Below are 17,753 nucleotides of genomic sequence, written 5' to 3'. Positions count from 1 at the left end.
TCGGAGAACCGAGTCTCAAATTACAGTTAGGGACTCGCAGCCCTTTTCATCCCCAGCCTCGTGGGGGAAGGTCAGAATGTGGGTTTTCGGTTATTTTCGACCATAGCACAAGCCAACCACCTTTGCTACGTCGTCGGCGTAGCCCACAAGTTGATTCCAAAGCGATTACGCAGACGGCGTGGGGGGGGGCGGTCAGGGGGTGGTGCTACGCTGGCGGCGTTGTGGCCGCTGCGCTGGTGGCGTAGCGTAGCAGGCGGGGCGGCCCCGGACCGTCGTGGGTGGGGTTGGTGAATAGGGAAGTGGCGCAAGTCCCGGGATCGCTCCGCTGAATCCGCCCGCGCGTCGCCGCCGTCGCCGCCGCCCCCCGTCCCGGCCCCCCCCGGGTTCCCTCAGCCCAGCCCGGTCCAGCCCGGTTCCCGGGAGGATGAAGTTCGTGTATAAAGAGGAGCATCCGTTCGAGAAGCGCCGCTCTGAGGGCGAGAAGATCCGAAAGAAATACCCGGACCGGGTTCCGGTGAGGACAGTAGTCAGGGCCGAGGGCGCGGGGCGCTGGCTCTGACGCCACAGCCTGGGTTTGGGTCCGGCCAGGCGGCGCGGGCACTGGGCTGCGGGCTGTGGCGGGCGCGACCCTGCTGTCCCCGGGCTCGGAGGTTGAAAGCGGGGTGGCGGGAGAGCTGGGGGTGGGGGGGACACAGATGGGAGAGGGAGACCTGGGGATTGGTGTGCGAGGCTGCGGGGAGTTTGACAGCCTGAGCTGCTCATGGTCTTTACCCCGAGCTAGCCAGGCTTCTGAGCCTGAAGCTCTAGGCGGCCCACTCGAGTCGTCCGTGCCCTATTAGGATAGTTGTTGATCATGACGCCCTGCTGAGGGATCCTGAATGTTTGGGTGAGTTCAGCACAGTGGGGTCAGGATCTCTGCTCAAGGCTGCGCCGCGTGTTCAGAGACAAAGAAAACGGAGTCGGACAGATTTGGGTGCTGGGAATTGTGTTACTCGAGTTCTTGGCAGGGGTAAGTCTGGGACCGTACACCTAATATTTCCTAATTTTCATCTTACCCTTCATCAGGTGATTGTAGAAAAGGCTCCCAAAGCTCGGATAGGAGACCTGGACAAGAAGAAATATCTGGTGCCTTCTGATCTCACAGGTGGGGACCTGACCCAGGCCCCGGGTTAGCTTCCTATGGGTGGCCGGGCATCTTTGTGGGAGAAGGTTCCACATTGTAACTGCTCTCTCTCTTTCTCTCTCTCGGGGTCTCGGGGGCACTTGTGATCTCTGGCTTCCTCCTGCCTTGTCTCTTTGGCAGTCGGTCAGTTCTACTTCTTGATTCGGAAGCGAATTCATCTCCGAGCTGAGGATGCCTTGTTTTTCTTTGTCAACAATGTCATTCCACCCACCAGTGCCACAATGGGTCAGCTGTACCAGGTATGTCCCTGGGGAAGCCGGGAGGCTTGGGAGAGGTGTGGGGAGAGCTTGAGGGGAAGAAGGTGCTAAGTCAGCAGTTCCTGGACCCGCTGCCTTGCTCCGCTCTCCACTTTATCTTCGGCCTCAGAATTTCAGCATAGTCCTGGGTTGGAGGTTTGCACGAGGCCATGGGAATGGCCAGAAGGGAGAGAAAGGTGAGGTGGACCGCAGTCCCGATCCTCCACCTGCCCCAGCGTCCTCCCCGTTCCAAGGCAGAGAACAGTCAGAGGGAGGGCTTTTTGCCCAGGACTGCTGCTAGGGGTGACGCTGCTTGGCTGCTTCGGTCTGAAGTGAGGGAGTGAGTCAGGACGCTAGTTTTTTTTTTTTTTTTTTGGGGGGGGGTCTGCCTCCAGAACGGGACTTTGGAGAAGGAGGGGGTCAGTGGGTGGTTCAAGTGACTATAGCCCGGGTGCCTGAGTACCGGTGTCCTCTGCTTCTGCCCCAGGAACATCACGAAGAAGACTTCTTTCTATACATCGCCTACAGTGATGAAAGTGTCTACGGTCTGTGAAGCTGCTGCCCCTGAGGTGGGGGGTCCCAGCCTACAAAGAGAGAGGTGGCCCCCCTTCCTTGACCTAGTCCTCCTTCAGGCTCGACCACCACCTCCCTCCTTCAGGACCTGCACTTCCTAACGTTCGAGGCTCTCCTCCAGCCCCTCTTAGCAGGAGGGCTCATGGGGGAGGTGGCTTCTAGGACCTCTCCTTTGTCCCCTTTCTCTTTCCACCTTCCCCACTGTGCTTTAGACTTCTCGATTGTCAATCTCTGTCACATCTAGCGATTGTTTTGGTTCCTGTTCCCTTTCTAACTGCCCAAAGGGCTCAGAACCCCGACATTCCCTTCCTTTCACTACCTTCTTTTTGGGGGGTAGAGGGGAGGGACTGGAATTGTGGGGGGAAGGTAGGAGGCACATCAATAAAGAGGAAACCACCGAGCCGAACTGGATCTTGCTTTGCGTTGCTTTTTAGTTGTCCCGAGGTGGGGATAGTTATCCGGAGGTGGGCAAAGTGGCGGTTGGAGGGACAGTAATATATTTTGGTTTACTCTGTTCATGTTGGTTTTTTTCCTGGGGGAGGGGAGGGGAGGGGCAGTGTTTTTGCTGTGATGAAAAGAATACGGAGTATCGTTTCGTGAAACTTCCGTTTTATATGCCTGTCTTTTGGGTCTTGATATAAAGAATCGTTTTTGTTTTTTACACCGTGGGTTCCGGTGGACAAAGTTGGAAAGTACCTGCTTTAAATAAATACCTCCCAAGTTTGTTACGGCCTTTGGGTTAGGGAAGAGCTGGTCGCGTGTGGGAGCTGGTGAAGGGACTCCGTCCTCGCTTGGCATCTCGCTTGGCCGGACTAATGCCGGTGTGTGGAATTCAAGGGAGGCAGAAGACGGGGGAGGAGGGAGCCATTATCATCAGGAGGACTTCATCCCCCAGCAACCCTTTCTCCCTCTGGCCGGAAGTGGGGCGGTCCCACGGGGGAGAAAGAAGCCGCAGAAAGAGGCAGTATGGTGGCCGAGAGTTCTAATCCCTTCTTTTCCTTCTTTCTTAGTCCCGCCCAGCCTACATTTCCCAGGATCCTGCGCGCGCTCTTCCGCCCTACCCTCTGCTCCCAATCTCCCCGCCACTCCCCGGGGGAGGGGAGCGGACTAATGCGCCTGCGCCCATCCTTGGCTTGCTGGGAACTGAAGTTCCAGAGGCCTATGGGGTCCCCTTTCCGCTGCCCCCAGACGGACTACAGGCCCCTTGATGCATTGCGCGTCGGCGCCCGCGGAGGGAGGAGGGAGAGAGGAGGAGGGAGAGAGGAGGGAGGAGAGAGGAGGAGGAGGGAGCAGGCGGCCGGCGGCGCGGGGGGAGGGGGCCCGGTCCGGGAGTGCGGGAGGCAGGGGTAGAGGGAGGTGGCGGCAGCGGCTAGCGGACTCGAGTCATTACCAGGCCGAGGCAGACACCTCTGTGGAGCGAGGCAGTAGGAGCACCGAGCACCGGAGGCGGCACCGGGATCCCCGGCTCAGGGGAGGGGGGCGCCGGACCGGGAGGAGGGGAGGGGGCGATGCTGGAAGCCATGGCGGAGCCCAGTCCCGAAGGTGAGCTCTCGACCGGCACGGAGCGCTGAGCCGGTGGGGGGCGGGCGAGGAATCAATTGGCAAACTTGGAGGTCGAGCCCAGAGCCCGGCGGGGGAGCGCGGGGAGGGGGTCGGGGGCCTGCCCCTGGAGGTAGGAGAGCGGCGAGTTGGGAGACCTTGGTGAAAGAGGAGTGGGAGCTCGGGCTGGGGGTAGCTGGAGATCAGACACCGTGAATGTGTGTGTGTAGGGGTGGGGGGTGGGGAGCGGGAGCTTGAACCCCGGAGCTCCGGGGGTTAGGGGCCGAGAGGGCCTCCAGCACGTTGGGGCCCTGAGGCCGGGAGGCTGGGGGAATCTGGGGGCCGGAGAGTTGTTGAGGAGGGAGGATGTGGAAGGGGACTGAGTGAGGAGCCCGGTAGTTGGCCGAGGTGGGGGAGTTTGTGGCGGTGGTGCCGGAGCTCCGGGTAGTTGCCGCCGGAGAGAGCCCGGGGATCGTTGGAGGGGTGGGCAGATAGTTGTGGGGAGAAGAGGGGGTCTGGGTATTGTCTGCGGTAGAGGGACCTGTACAGGGCGGGTAGTTGTGGGGAGAGAGCGCCGGGAAGCGAGGAGAGCCGGGTAGTTGTAGGGGCGGTGGGGCGGGGTGTGGGGGGGGGGGTTGAGACCGGCGAGTTGCGGGGGGGGGGGGGGTGCTGTTGGTCGGCGAGGGCCAGAGCCCGGGAGTTGCGGAGGGCGAGGGGGGCAGCGGCGGCAGCAGCGGGGGTCGCTGTAGAGGGAGAGTAGCTGGCGGGGGGGGGGGGGGCTAGAGTTTAGGGGTCCGCAGCCTAGTCACTTGGCGGTGAGTACGGGGGCGGAGGGGGGGCGGCGGCCGGAGGGCTCGGAACTGGGCCCGGGGGCCCGGCGGGGAGCCCGAGGAGCTCGAGACGGGGAGGGGCCAAAGCCCCGGATGGGGGCGGAGGGACGGCGAAATTGTGGGGAGCGCGGTATGGGGGGGCAGGTGGGGCCGCGTCCGGGTTAGTGCTCGCTCGTCTGTCCCGGCCGCGAAGTGGCGTTGGATGTGTGAGCCTGTGTGTGTTTAGGGTGGGGGTGAGGGGCGCGCCGGGCCTCGTGCTCGAGTAGAAGGGGCCCGGAGGGCGGGGAGCGGTTCGGCGTGGTCATCCTGGACCCTGGGGGCGGGCGGGTTGCGTGTGCGGTCGCGGAGGGCCCCGGGCGGCAGATCGCGACCGGGTAGGAACTCGGGGCTCTGGGCGCGTGTGAAGGACAGGGGCAGGCGGCCGCCCGGGCTCGGTCCGGGGAGCGGTATGGCGGGGTGGGGCGCCGAGTGATCGAGTAGACTGGAGTCTAGAGAAACCGTGAGTTGGGGGGGCGGGGCGCCAGGCCTCCGGTGGGGGGAAGGGGAGCGCTATAGCGAGGCCTGAGAGGGCGCCGCGCCCTGGCTCCGCCCCTCGCAGGGCGGAAGGGGGAGCAGGGGCGGGTCCAGCACAGCTGGGGACCTGCCGGCCGGGCCGGGGGAGACCGGAGAGAAGAAGGGGTCTGCCTGGATCCTCCGAGATTTAGAGGTGGGGTTTCATGCGGACTCTTCGCTAGTGCCTTGACTCAGCTTTTATTGCTTCCACAGATCCACCTCCGACCCTTAAGCCAGAAACTCAGGTGAGGTTTCTCTTCCTTTTGCTGCCGGGGGCCCTCCCTCTCCTTTCTCTTTCTCTCTCCCTCTCCTTCTCTCTCTCTCTCCCCACCCCCACCCCCCTTCTCCCTCTCCCCCTTCCTCCTGCCTCTTCTAGATCCCTTGCTCCGGGGTTTCTGCCTTTGGGAATGCCCCTCTTAAATTCCTTGTGATACATGTTTCCTTTCAGCCACCAGAGAAACGTCGGAGAACAATTGAGGACTTCAACAAATTCTGCAGTTTCGTGTTGGCCTATGCCGGTTACATTCCCTCTAGCAAAGAGGTAGGGACTGGAGGGCCAGTAGCCTGAGGGTGGGTGTCCTAGGACTGGAGAGGGCAGTCTGTGTCACTGTGTAAGGGAAACCTCTACCCGATGATGGGACACAGAAGACCAGGGAAATGGGAAACGTGGGAAAACCAGTACCTGGGGGCAGCTGGGTGACTCAGAGACTCGGCGGGGCCGAGCAGCAGTGAATGGTCGGTCTTGGGCTATTAATGGGAGGGCGCTGCTGGATAAGTATTAGGAAGCTGAAAATGGCAACAAACGGGGCTATACGGAAGCAGGTAAAGAAATCGCGCTCTGGTCTGGGGGTGACAATGCCGCAAGGCTGTGGGGACTGCAGAGGTGACGTGCAGGTGTTCAAGGGGAGATGCTGAGGGGAATTGGGGAGGGGACAAAGTTTCTGAGTACAGTGATTTTGTTTTTTGTTTTAGTGGTTTGGGCCAGGGTATCTCGGGGTAGATCTTGTCCCTGGTTTTTAGGCTGGGTTTGTACAGGGGCTGAGGTGCCCCTGGGCCCCTGCTGACCCTGGTCTCTTCCCCCCATTTAAGGAAAGCGATTGGCCAGCCTCAGGCTCCAGCTCTCCTTTGCGAGGTGAGAGTGCGGCAGACAGTGATGGCTGGGACTCGGCCCCCTCAGATCTCCGAACCATCCAGACCTTTGTTAAGAAAGCAAAGTCATCCAAGAGAAGGGCGGCTCAAGCAGGCCCCACTCAACCAGGACCCCCAAGGTCCACTTTTTCTCGTCTGCAGGCCCCTGACAGCGCGACCCTGCTTGAGAAGATGAAGCTCAAGGACTCGCTCTTTGATCTAGATGGGCCCAAGATGGCGTCTCCACTGTCCCCCACATCCCTGACACATGCCTCCCGGCCCCCTGCTGCTCTCACCCCGGTGCCCCTTTCCCAGGGGGACCTCTCCCAACCTCCTCGAAAGAAGGACCGAAAGAACCGAAAGTTGGGGCCGGGAGGGGGGGCTGGCTTTGGGGTGCTCCGGAGGCCTCGGCCGGCTCCCGGGGATGGGGAAAAGAGGTCTCGAATTAAGAAGAGCAAGAAACGGAAGTTGAAAAAGGCAGAGCGGGGGGATAGACTCCCACCTCCTGGGCCTCCCCGGGCACCCCCCAGTGACACAGACTCTGAAGAGGAGGAGGAAGAAGAGGAAGAGGAGGAGGAAGAAGAGATGGCGGCAATGGTGGGGGGTGAAGCCCCCGCCCCCGTGCTGCCGACACCCCCAGAGGCTCCTAGGCCTCCTGCCACGGTGCACCCCGAAGGAGCCCCTCCCACTGACAGCGAAAGCAAGGAAGTGGGGAGCACGGAAACCAGCCAAGACGGAGACGCCAGCTCCAGCGAAGGCGAGATGCGCGTCATGGACGAGGACATCATGGTGGAATCAGGTGCGAGGTTTGGGGCTGGCCCGGGTTAGCTAGGAGGACGGGCTCAGGGCTGCTGGGGACCTAAGAGCTCGGGCAGAGCACCAAACAAACCTTCTTTCCCCAGGTGATGACTCATGGGACCTGATCACGTGTTACTGCCGAAAGCCCTTTGCAGGGCGGCCCATGATCGAGTGCAGCCTGTGTGGGACATGGATCCACCTGTCCTGTGCGAAGATTAAGAAGACCAATGTCCCCGACTTCTTTTACTGCCAGAAATGCAAGGAACTGCGGCCAGAGGCCCGGCGGTTAGGGGGGCCTCCCAAATCGGGAGAGCCGTGACATCGCCATCTCTAGGCTGGGACTTCCAGATGACAACAGGACTTGGGAACTGAGCCTCGGGGTCCTCAGTATGTCCCCTGGAGCTTGGATATTGTCCCACTTCAAAGGCAGGAATACCCGAGGGAGGCTGGTTTGGAAATGAGTATCTCGGCTCCAACCTTACCTTTCCTTCCCACCTTGTGGACTTGAACGTGGACCCATTACGGTTGGGGGTGGGAGGCCGTCTGGGTCCCTCGACACTTCCTTTCTGCCCCTTAGACCTGCCACCCCTCACCTTGTGGGCCAGCGTTGGAATTGGGGTGGAACGGGACAGTTGTCTGTAAAACTCGAGTGTAAATACAGCACCCCCCTCCCCTTCCTCGTCTTTTCTCTCACTCCCCATTTATTCTACACCGGTTGTAGTTTTAATTTCGGCCTTCCCCTTTCGGGCAGGGCAGCTCGGAGGTGGAGGGCCAACCAGAGCCTGGCCGAGGGGAGGAAGGAAAACAGAAAGGTGACGGGACTCACTCACCTCTTTTGTTTTTAATACCGTCGGCCAGCTGTTTGTACAGACAGCCTGCGTGTTGTAAATAAAGCGGAGTGGGCTCTTTTGTGTTTATAGCCCTCACTGACTGTCCTGCTTGGGAGGGAGGCTTGGGAAAAGCTGACCGAAGACTGGCTGGGAGTGGGGCCGAAACCCACCTCCACGACCTGGCGGCGCGCCTTCCCCCCTCCCCCCAGTCCGGGACCCCCACACCCCCCATCCGCTCCCCCGACACGCACGCTCCAGGGGATCAGACTTGCTCGGAGCACCCCGCCTGAGCGGAGCAGAGCAGGGGGGGTGCTGGGGGGGGGCGGGGGGGGCAGAGGCCGGGTGGACGCGGGTGGGGACACATTCGGGGGCGGGGCCGTTGAGGGTTGGGAGACCGTTGCTGAAAGCAACGATCACGTGTCAGGGGCCCTGGGAGGAGCCGGGAGGTCACGTGACCGGGAGGGGGTCACGTGGCGGAGGGCGGGTCGACGCGGACCACGTGACATGGGGAGAGGTGGGCGGGGTGCTGAAGGGCGCCCGCGACGTCGGCGGCGGTGGCGCGCGGCGGCGGCGGCGGCGGCGGAGGAGGAGGCGGCGGCGGCGTCTACGGCCTCGGGTCGAGCCCTGCGGCCCGTCCCCCCTTCCCTCGGCCGCCACCCCGCTGCCCCCCGCCCTCCGCCCCGCTGCCCCTCTCCGGCGCCGGGCCGGTCCTGGTCGCCTCGCGCGTCGGGTGGCGGGTGTGCGCAGGCGCGGCGGGGGCGCTTCGCCCCTTTGGGTGGGCGGCGGAGCCCGGGAGCGCGCGGGCGAGACCATGGCGGGCAGCGGCGCGGGGGGCGGTGGTGTCGGGGAGACGAAGGTGATTTACCACCTGGATGAAGAAGAGACCCCGTACCTGGTGAAGATTCCCGTCCCCGCGGAGCGCATCACCCTGGGCGATTTCAAGAGCGTCCTGCAGCGGCCCGCGGGCGCTAAGTACTTTTTCAAGTCAATGGATCAGGATTTCGGGTGAGCGCGAGGCCTAGATTGCAGCCGATGGGGGGCCGTGCTGGCGTGGATTGGGCAATATCGAGGGGCACAGGTCTGCTCTGGGCCGTACTGGGTTTTCTGGGTTCTAGTGGAGCAGATTGTGTTATACTGGGGTTAGATTGCCTATCCCAGGACGGGCAAGGTTATGCTTGGACAGATTGGGGCGCTCGGCGCTGTAGGACGACAGACTGGGCTGTGCTAAACCAGATTAGGGGAGATTAGGCTATCCTGGAATAGAGTGGGACACAGTGCTTTATTTGGGGAGGTGCTGAATTCACCCGTCCTGTATTCCGAGCAGTCCTGTAGCACACAGGCTATGAGGGATGTCGTGGAATCTTCGGGTATAGATTGATTTGTGTTGGGGCAATTTGGGACATCCTGGACTGCATTAGAGCAGACAGGATTGTTTGGGGACGTTCTGGTATGTACTAATGCAAAGAATGCTGTATTGGGATGTTCTAGGCTGCCATGGGGTAGATGAGACTGTCTGGGAAAAACTTGGGCCACCCTGGTCTCTACTGGGTTGTATTGGTTGATGTTAGTTTTTGCTGGGGTTTGGTTTTTATTGAGCCTCAGTTCAGGGGCAGACAAGCAGGGCTTTGGGGGGGGTCTATGCCAGTACGGACAACTGTATAGGGATAATCCGCTCTATATTGGTACAGACAGCTGCATGTGAGGACGTTCTCCGCTGTTTCTAAAATATATTGGGCTATTCTGGAGTAATTTGGGTCATTCTGGACTCGACTAGGACTTTCAATACACAGCGAGCCCTTTTGGGTTTATAGCTCTTGATACGGAGCCCTCCACCTTCAGCTCTTGAAGGCAGGCTGGATTAGACTGGGGCAGTCTGGCTTCTATGGATAGCTGAACAGACTGGCTTCTACCGAGAAAGACTGTTTGTTGGATGTTGGGAAGGCGGTATTATCTTGGGAGTTACCTGGGGTTGACTGATTGATTGGTTGATTTTGAGAGAGAGAGACGGAAAGAGAAAGAGGGGGAGGGGGAAAGAGATGGGGAGCAGAGGATCTGAAGCAGGCTCTGTGCTGACAGCAGTGAGCCCGATGTGGAGCTCGAACCCAGGAACCGTGAGATCATGACCTGAGCCGAAGTTGGATGCTCAACCAACCGAGCCACCCAGGCGCCCCCTGGGACTTGGCTGGGATTTAAATCAAGGTTCTACTGTTTGTTAGCAGTATGTTGACGTAGTTAGTATAGAAAATCTCATAGGTGCGTGGCGCACAGCAGCTTTTCGGTAAGTTGGTACCGTCGTTAATAACGTCGGGTCTGACCTGTCCATAAGTGAGGTTATGGTGTGACGTAAGACGGAGTGATTTGCCAGACTCGGTTACGCAGAGACTGAATTATGTTACAAAACATCCTGTGTTGTATCGAGATTGATTGACAGTGATTGGGCTGAGTTGTCCCATTGGTAACAAATGGGATTAAGATGTCACATACCCAGACTTCTAGAACCACGTTAAGCCAGAGGGTTAATGAGACAGGCTATTTGAATTTGGAGGTGAGAATGTGTGCGTGTGAGAGAGAGAACCCGTTGAGGGCAGAGATTCTCGTAGTTCGTGTATTTATTCAACCAACGCTTGTTGACGCTTAACAAGTGTCCGGTCTGTCGCTGTGCGGCCAGGACAGGGTGCCGAACAGAACAGGCGGCCGTGATTTCACGTGGTGGGTGAGAAGAAGGTGCGAGTCGTGTCCATCCTGACGCTGGGCTTTGGGGTCTGTCAGGCAAGACAGGTTGCTTGGTGCAGAGACCTGTGGGAAGCACGGGGGGGCGGGTCACGGCTGGGGTTCGTCTGTCCCTGGGAGGGCCCCGCCTAGTGAGGAGGTACCATTTTTGGTCTAGCAGGTGTTTTCAGGTGGGGAAAAGTAGCCCATTTGGAGAGCTCTCTGGGAGGGAGGGAGAGAGAGAAAAGCAAGGAAAACGTGAGACTGGAGGCTTCGGGGCCAAAGGTTTTGGGGACAGGGCGTGAGGAGTGGGGTGGGGGTTGGGGGAGGTGCCGGCAAGGCTCCTAAGGTGAGACAGACCTACCTGTAGGGTCGCCCAAGGGGACAGGACGGTCTCGGAGATCCGAGTGAGAAGTTGGAAGCGGACCCCAGGAAATCTTTGGAGCAGCATTGAGCCCGGAGGATGAGTTGGGGAGAGGAGGAAGGAAAGGGAGCGAATGGGGAGACCCCGTAGGCGTGCACGCGAAGGGTTTCAGCGTCAGGGAAGAGGACTGGGTCAGGGCTGGAGAAAGTCGGCGCCCCCGAGCTTCATGGATGCGGGTCAGGAGGTTTGAATTGGGGGTGTGTCGGGGGGGTGGTGAGGCCAGTCTCACCGGCCTTTGTGCCCTCTCTCGGCAGGGTGGTGAAGGAGGAGATTTCAGATGACAGCGCCCGCCTCCCCTGCTTCAACGGAAGGGTGGTGTCCTGGGTGAGCGGCCGTCCCTCTCACGCCGCTGGGCGCTCTGAGCCTCAGTGTCCCCGGCCCGCTCGTTGGAGGCCCTGGCTCTTTGCTTCCTCGGCGGCTTGGAGAGCCAGCCGCGGCCCATCAGCCTCCTCTGGGGCCTGTACTGCCAGCTCCTGCTCTCTCTGTGCTCATCCCAAGCCCCCGTCCTCGCTCAGACCCACCCCCTGCCCCTCTCCCCGTCCTGGGACGCCTCACTTCCTGTCGAGGCAGTTTCTGTCTTTGTACTTTTCAGCTGGTGTCGTCGGACAACCCCCAACCCGAGGTGGCTCCCCAGCCCACGAGCCTCGGGACCGAGCTGGCGCCGCCGCCGCCACCGTTACCCCCCTTTGCCGCCGGAGAGGACCAGTGGCATTGGCGACTCCAGACCTCCGTCCTTCCAGTGAGATTGGGGATCCTTGAGTCCAGGGGAGGGAGGCGAGGACGTGGAGCCCCAGCCCACTGATGCGGGCTGCGAACCGTCTCTGCCCGTCCAGCCCTAACGTGTCCAGCAGCCGGGAAAACCTGGAGCCCGAGACAGAAACAGAGTCGGTGGTGTCTCTGCGGCGGGACCGGCCTCGCAGGAGAGACAGCAGTGAGCATGGCGGTGAGGGGGGGCGGGCCCGAGGCCGGGTCCTCCGGGAGCCCGGGGAGGGCGGTGGTGGGAGTGAGGAGGGGGGACAGCTTCCTGAGGTTCCTGTTCATGCTCAGCGGGGGGCCATAGGCCTGGCGGCCCCTCGAGGCTGGAGCGCCACCTGGCCGGGTATGAGAGCTCCTCGACGCTCATGACCAGCGAGCTGGAGAGCACCAGCCTGGGCGACTCTGACGACGACGACACCATGAGCAGGTAGGGCACCGCCCATCCTCCTGTCCTCCTCCTCCTCCTCCTCCTCCTGTCCCTCCTCTGCCATCCTCCCTTCCTCCCCTCCCCCCCCCCCCCCCCCCCCCCCCCCCCCCCCCCGCCCCGTGACCGCCTCCGCCTCCCAACAGGTTCAGCAGCTCCACGGAGCAGAGCAGCGCCTCCCGCCTCCTGAAGCGCCACCGGCGGCGGAGGAAGCAGCGGCCGCCCCGCCTGGAGAGGGTGAGGGGGCTCTCACGGGACAGCTGGCCCTAAAGTCGGGGGCCTTGGTTCAGGGGGTACGAGGGCACAGGAAGCGAGCACCCCAGGGCCCGTCCCTGGGTCGTCGGAGGCAGTGCGGCTCCTTCCCCGTTTCCCCGACAGGCCTCGTCCTTCAGCAGTGTCACTGACTCCACCATGTCCCTCAACATCATCACGGTCACGCTCAACATGGGTACGGGGGAGCCCGGGCGGGGGCCGGGTCTGCGGGGGCCCGGGGGGCGCGCGGCGGGCTGCCCCGGTCACCCGCGCCCCCTCCGCAGAGAAGTACAACTTCCTGGGCATCTCCATCGTGGGCCAGAGCAACGAGCGGGGCGACGGCGGCATCTACATCGGCTCCATCATGAAGGGGGGCGCCGTGGCGGCCGACGGGCGCATCGAGCCGGGCGACATGTTGCTGCAGGTGCGCTGGTCCTGGGCCCCGGGGCGGGGGGTAGGGTTGGGGGCCCCGGCGGCCTCTGACCCGCTGGCCCGGCTTCCAGGTGAACGACGTGAACTTCGAGAACATGAGCAATGACGACGCGGTGCGGGTGCTGCGGGACATCGTGCACAAGCCGGGGTGAGCCGCTGGCCCGGCCTCGGTCTGCTCTCCTAGTGGTGGCGGCGTCTCGGTTAGCGGGGGCGTGACATCACGCGTGTCCCGAGAGTGCGAGGTGGGACCATGTGACGTGACAAGTAACCGTGGCGTGGGGGTGCCTGTGTGAGCCCGACTCAGATCGTGACCTAGAAGGTGGCCGGCGCCTCCGACGCCCTGTCCTCGGTCTCCCCGGAGGGCATTGTTCTCCTGCCTTGCTGTCACTGTTCCATCCGGTCCCCCCACCTCGTGTGCGTGCGCACGCGTGTATGCGGGTTCGTGAACCGCATCGGTTAGCTCTCTGGTTCCCGGACTTAACGCTCAGCGGCATTTCTAGACTGGTCTGCGTTGGTGGGTCCCTCTGTCTCTGGTGTCTTCTCCGTCCTGTCCCTCGGCCCGTTAGTTCCAGGCCCGCACACTCCCGAGCCCTTGCCAGCCACCCCCCCGCCTGACCGCTTCTCCCCTCCCACAGCCCCATCGTGCTGACGGTGGCCAAGTGCTGGGATCCCTCTCCCCAGGCCTACTTCACCCTTCCTCGGAGTGAGTGGCGTCAGGGAGGGTCTGTGGCTGCCTGGGCAAGAGAGCAGGGGTCGGGGTTGGGCCTCCACGTGGCGGGAGGCGGTGGGGGAGGGTCGGGAGGGAGGCGGGGTGGGAGTCTGAGTCGGGGAGGGCCGGGGAAGCATCCGTCTCGGGGGGCCTCCTCTGTCCCAGACGAGCCCATCCAGCCCATTGACCCCGCTGCCTGGGTGTCCCACTCCGCCGCGCTGACGGGCACCTTCCCAGCCTATCCGGGCTCCTCGTCCATGAGCACCATGACATCGGGGTCCTCTCTGCCTGACGGTGAGCCCTCAGCCCCGCCTCTCTCCCCTCCCCGGGAGGCCTCTCCGTGGTGCCGGGGCCCTACCCTGCCGCCTCCTTTCTCTGACAGGTTGTGAGGGGCGGGGCCTCTCCATCCACACAGACATGGCGTCTGTGACCAAGGCCATGGCAGCTCCCGAATCTGGACTGGAAGTTCGGGACCGCATGTGGCTCAAGATCACCATCCCTAACGCCTTCCTGGGTAGCTCCGGTCTCTGGGCAGGTGGTGCTGGGGAGGGGGCGGGGCAGGAGGCCCAGGCTGTCTCTGGGCAGGTGGTGCTGGGGAGGGGGCGGGGCAGGAGGCCCAGGCTGGGAAGGGCCCAGGCAGGGGTGAGGCAGCAGTCGGGGAGGAAAACCTGAGCGCTTTTTCGGCTCCGTGCGCCCCCAGGCTCGGACGTAGTTGACTGGCTTTACCATCACGTGGAAGGCTTTCCTGAGCGCCGGGAGGCCCGCAAATACGCCAGCGGGCTGCTCAAGGCTGGCCTCATCCGACACACGGTGAACAAAATCACCTTCTCTGAGCAGTGCTATTACGTGTTCGGGGACCTCAGTGGCGGCTGTGAGAGCTGTAAGTGCCCCCCCCCCCCCCGCCCCCATCCCCGCCCCTTCCTGTCTCCGGCCCACAGCCCGCCAGGGTGCCCGTGGTCACTTGAGCAGTGTGTGTCCTGCGTCAGGCCCCGCCCCGGCCAACGTCCACTTGCGTCCTGCCTCTCAAGCCGTGCGCCACGCGCAGGGCTGTGTGCTGGGGGGGAGCGGAGTCTCCTGAGTCTCAGGAGAGCGTGGGACTCGGGGCCCTGGGTGAGCTCTGCCCTGACCGCGGCAGAGGGGTGGGTGTTTCCTGTCAGAGGCCCTCGTCTCCGCCCCCCGTCGTGGATGGTTCTGGGGAAGCAGTGCCTGGTTTCCCTCCGTTCACCATCTTTGCGTCCTGGCCACTGGAAGCAGTGACTCCCGGTCTCCCTCTCGCTCTCCAGACCTGGTCAACCTGTCCCTGAACGATGACGGTTCCAGCGGGGCTTCGGACCAGGACACCTTGGCCCCTCTGCCTGGGGCGACCCCGTGGCCCCTGCTGCCCACCTTCTCCTACCAGTACCCGGCCCCGCACCCATACAGCCCCCAGCCGCCACCCTACCATGAGCTCTCATCCTACACCTACGGCGGGGGCAGTGCCAGCAGCCAGCACAGCGAGGGTAAGTCGCGGCCAGACGCCAGCGGCGGGGGGGATGCAGGCAGGAGAGGCTGGTGCGGGAGGTGGGTGACCCGGGGCCGCTGGACTAGGGCTCAGTTCGCCTCCTCTCCTCCACCCCACAGGGAGCCGGAGCAGTGGGTCAACACGGAGCGACGGGGGGGCAGGGCGTGCGGGGAGGCCTGAGGAGCGGGCCCCCGAGTCTAAGTCCGGCAGCGGCAGTGAGTCCGAGCCCTCCACCCGGGGGGGGCAGCCTTCGGCGGGGCGGGGACCCTGGTGGAGCTGGTGACGGGGGCCCGCCCCCTTCCAGAGGCTCTTCGGGGGGCACGCCCAATCTCCGAGCCCACCCTGGGCTGCATCCCTACGGACCACCCCCTGGCATGGCCCTGCCCTACAATCCCATGATGGTGGTCATGGTGCCCCCGCCCCCTCCCCCCGTGCCTCCAGCAGTGCAGCCCCCGGGGGCCCCTCCGGTCAGAGACCTGGGCTCTGTGCCCCCGGAGCTGACCGCCAGCCGCCAGAGCTTCCACATGGCCATGGGCAACCCCAGTGAGTTCTTTGTGGATGTTATGTAGAGCACGTGGCGGGCCTGTCCAGTCAGCGCTTGGTGCTTCTGTCTTGTGCCGGGGGTCTCGTCCGTCACGTGCCTGGCACTCCTCTGGCCCAGCTCAGCCCGGCCTGTGGGCTGCTGGGAGGCGGCTGCCCCTGGGACTCTCACCAGCAGTGCCTGGTTCCTCCCCTTTCCCTCCGGGGGTGCACAAGGGACCTTGGGTTATTTTTAGCTTTACTGTTTTTGTACGCCTTTTGGGGGGGGGGTTGAAGTAGACTTTCGTACGTTTTTTGGACTATTTTTTTAGTAGATGTTTCTCTTTTTATACGAAGAACCTCTATCTCCTGGGCCCTTCCCAACCCCAAAATGTGACCTCCTCCTCTGTCCGTCCAACTCTGTCCTGTGCAGGGTAGCGGTGGTCAGCGGTACCCTGGGAGGAGGAAGGGCTGGGCACCCTAGACAGCAAAGGAAGGTGGGGTGTTCGGTCTCGGGGGCCCGTGTAGCTGCTTTTGTTACTCTATTTATTTAGTCACCTGTATAAGACACCAAATAAAGCAATAGAGGCCAACTGCGCACGCCTCTGGCTCCTTTCTTTGGAGGGAGGCAGGCAGTGAGGGAGAGAACTGAGGCAGCAGCGAGGCACGGCTGGTGAGAACCTTTACTTGTGAGGCAGGCATTGGGCCTCCGAGAGCAGCCGCCGCCCGGGGGCCAGGCCCTCCTTAAGGCAGAACGAGGGGGCTGGGCTTTGGCTTGGGAGAAGGCACAGGGGGGGCCGGCGGGCAGGTGGCGGGGAGTCCTCAGAAGCCGAGAGGGTTGCTGGTGACCACACCGCCTCGCTCCACCAAGGCCGTGGAGATGCTTTTGAAGTTCCGGAAGAGCTCCTGTTGCTGCGGGTCAGACTGCAGAGCGGTCATGGTCTCCCGGACCCGCGCGGCCGCCTGGGGAGAGGGCAGGAGAGGTCCAGGCCTGCGCCTCCGGCCCCCCGCGCGCCCTCGGTAACCCCGAGCCTCACCTCGATACACCAGCTGTCGCAGAGCATCTTCTCGTGCTGGGCTGTAGAGTGGCCCTCGCTCAGGGATCTCGAGGCCCTGGTGCACGGCAAGAGACCACACAGCTGGGCTGGGAGCCCCAACCCGGGACCCCTGCGGCTCAGGCCTCCCACGCCACCCCCCTCACCTGGACAGCACTACCACCATGGTGTAGAGGTCAATGGCACTGTCTGCCAGACGCTGCAGCACAAACTGTTCATCTGTCGGGTACGTGGGACGGTCGGGGGGGGAGGTGTCAGCCGGAGGGAGAGGGAGCGGGGGGGAGTGGGGGGGGGGGGACGGGGTAGATCTCACTCACTGACAATCCCCTTCTTGTGTTTTATCAGCTTGGCCTCCACCACGGCGGCGAACTGCTCCAAGGCCTGCACCACCTGCCCCGAGAGGAGAGGGGCTGGGGGAGGGAGCCCAGCCGCACGGGCCCTCCGCCGCCTCCTTCAGGCCCGCCCGACTACTCACCAGCTCCCCGCTGCGGCTCAGTTCCTGGTGGATGACGCCGCTGAGACTCAGGCCACTGCCCAGCCCTGCCCGCCTGAGAGGACGGCGAGAGTGACGGGTTAGTGGCCGCCCCGTGCCCCTACCAGCCCCACCCCGGCTCTGAGCTGACCTCCTCAGCTGCTTGCCCGCCTCGCCTAAGAGAAGGCCGGCGTTCCCAAAAGGATTCTTCAGAGCATTGCCGAGTCCAGAGAGTTCCTTTCCTTTGTCCTGTGTGGGGAGAGGGCCTAGTGCTCAGGACGTGCTCTTCTCCCTACTCCCACCCCTCCACCCTCACCCCGTTCCCTCTTACCACACAGCCCTGCAGAGCCACAAACAGTCGGAGAATGTCGTTCGTCCCTTCGAAGATCCGGAAGATGCGAAGATCTCGGAGAACGCGCTCCACCCCAGGCTCCTGCCACAGGAAGCCAGAACGTACACCCCTGCCGAGGTGCACCCACCTGCCCCGCCCCCCGTCCCAGCCGTGGCCACCCGGGGCACAGAGCCAGCCTGTACCTTCATGAAGCCCATGCCGCCCATGATCTGGATGCACTCGTCGGTCACCTTCCAGGCTGCCTCCTGGGAACAGAGAGCCCTGTAAGACTGGTCTTGGAGCCAAGCTCCCACGCTGGGTTCTCCCGCCCTGTGGGCCTGGGACCTCACCGAGCCAAAGATCTTACTGATGGCGGCTTCTATCTGGAAGTCCGTGGATCCCTGGTCCATGTTGGCACTCACCATGTAAGCCATGGACTGAGGTTGCGGGGTGGGGACGCGGGAAGGAAAAGCAGCGTGTCAGACTCGACCCGAGCACCT

At 62.8% G+C, this 17,753-nt stretch overlaps 4 protein-coding genes across 5 annotated transcripts in view; 3 read left to right on the top strand and 1 right to left on the bottom strand.

Moving 5' to 3' along the window:
- Window positions 1-284: 284 nt before the first annotated feature.
- Window positions 285-2,403, top strand: GABARAP (GABA type A receptor-associated protein). The gene is made up of 4 exons (XM_047832670.1): window positions 285-514; window positions 1,066-1,144; window positions 1,304-1,422; window positions 1,907-2,403. Exons 1-4 carry the CDS (start codon window positions 425-427, stop codon window positions 1,970-1,972), a joined length of 354 nt encoding a protein of 117 aa, XP_047688626.1. The 5' UTR covers window positions 285-424; the 3' UTR covers window positions 1,973-2,403.
- Window positions 2,404-3,303: 900 nt separating this feature from the next.
- PHF23 (PHD finger protein 23) lies at window positions 3,304-7,758 on the top strand. Of its 2 annotated transcripts, none has more exons than XM_047834033.1 (5): window positions 3,304-3,534; window positions 5,127-5,158; window positions 5,362-5,454; window positions 6,003-6,840; window positions 6,944-7,758. In XM_047834033.1, the coding sequence occupies exons 1-5, from the start codon at window positions 3,501-3,503 to the stop codon at window positions 7,156-7,158; spliced, it is 1,212 nt and encodes a 403-aa protein (XP_047689989.1). In that variant the 5' UTR covers window positions 3,304-3,500; the 3' UTR covers window positions 7,159-7,758. The 2 variants fall into 2 exon arrangements, with proteins under 2 accessions (XP_047689989.1, XP_047689990.1); XM_047834034.1 differs by lacking the exon at window positions 3,304-3,534 and adding an exon at window positions 4,541-4,567.
- A 439-nt stretch (window positions 7,759-8,197) lies between these two features.
- Window positions 8,198-15,991, top strand: DVL2 (dishevelled segment polarity protein 2). Its single transcript, XM_047832511.1, is given in 17 exon segments — window positions 8,198-8,674; window positions 11,057-11,126; window positions 11,395-11,481; window positions 11,483-11,541; window positions 11,636-11,745; window positions 11,850-11,985; window positions 12,129-12,219; window positions 12,361-12,430; window positions 12,519-12,658; window positions 12,738-12,814; window positions 13,302-13,369; window positions 13,541-13,669; window positions 13,758-13,889; window positions 14,076-14,255; window positions 14,659-14,874; window positions 14,996-15,114; window positions 15,116-15,991. Coding segments are annotated over 17 exon segments (2,208 nt in total). The 5' UTR covers window positions 8,198-8,480; the 3' UTR covers window positions 15,446-15,991.
- Window positions 15,992-16,060: 69 nt separating this feature from the next.
- Window positions 16,061-17,753, bottom strand: part of ACADVL (acyl-CoA dehydrogenase very long chain) — a 5,016-nt gene continuing 3,323 nt past the window's right edge. The window contains 9 exon segments of the mRNA XM_047833296.1: window positions 16,061-16,358; window positions 16,433-16,508; window positions 16,597-16,669; window positions 16,768-16,840; window positions 16,926-16,998; window positions 17,074-17,171; window positions 17,254-17,355; window positions 17,457-17,519; window positions 17,604-17,717. Of these exon segments, the coding sequence (XP_047689252.1) occupies window positions 16,218-16,358; window positions 16,433-16,508; window positions 16,597-16,669; window positions 16,768-16,840; window positions 16,926-16,998; window positions 17,074-17,171; window positions 17,254-17,355; window positions 17,457-17,519; window positions 17,604-17,717 (813 nt within the window). The 3' untranslated portion in view covers window positions 16,061-16,217.

Source organism: Prionailurus viverrinus, chromosome E1 (genome assembly GCF_022837055.1).
Source record: "Prionailurus viverrinus isolate Anna chromosome E1, UM_Priviv_1.0, whole genome shotgun sequence".
Classification (NCBI taxonomy): domain Eukaryota; kingdom Metazoa; phylum Chordata; class Mammalia; order Carnivora; family Felidae; genus Prionailurus; species Prionailurus viverrinus.
This window is presented reverse-complemented; position numbering and strand designations above follow the sequence as displayed.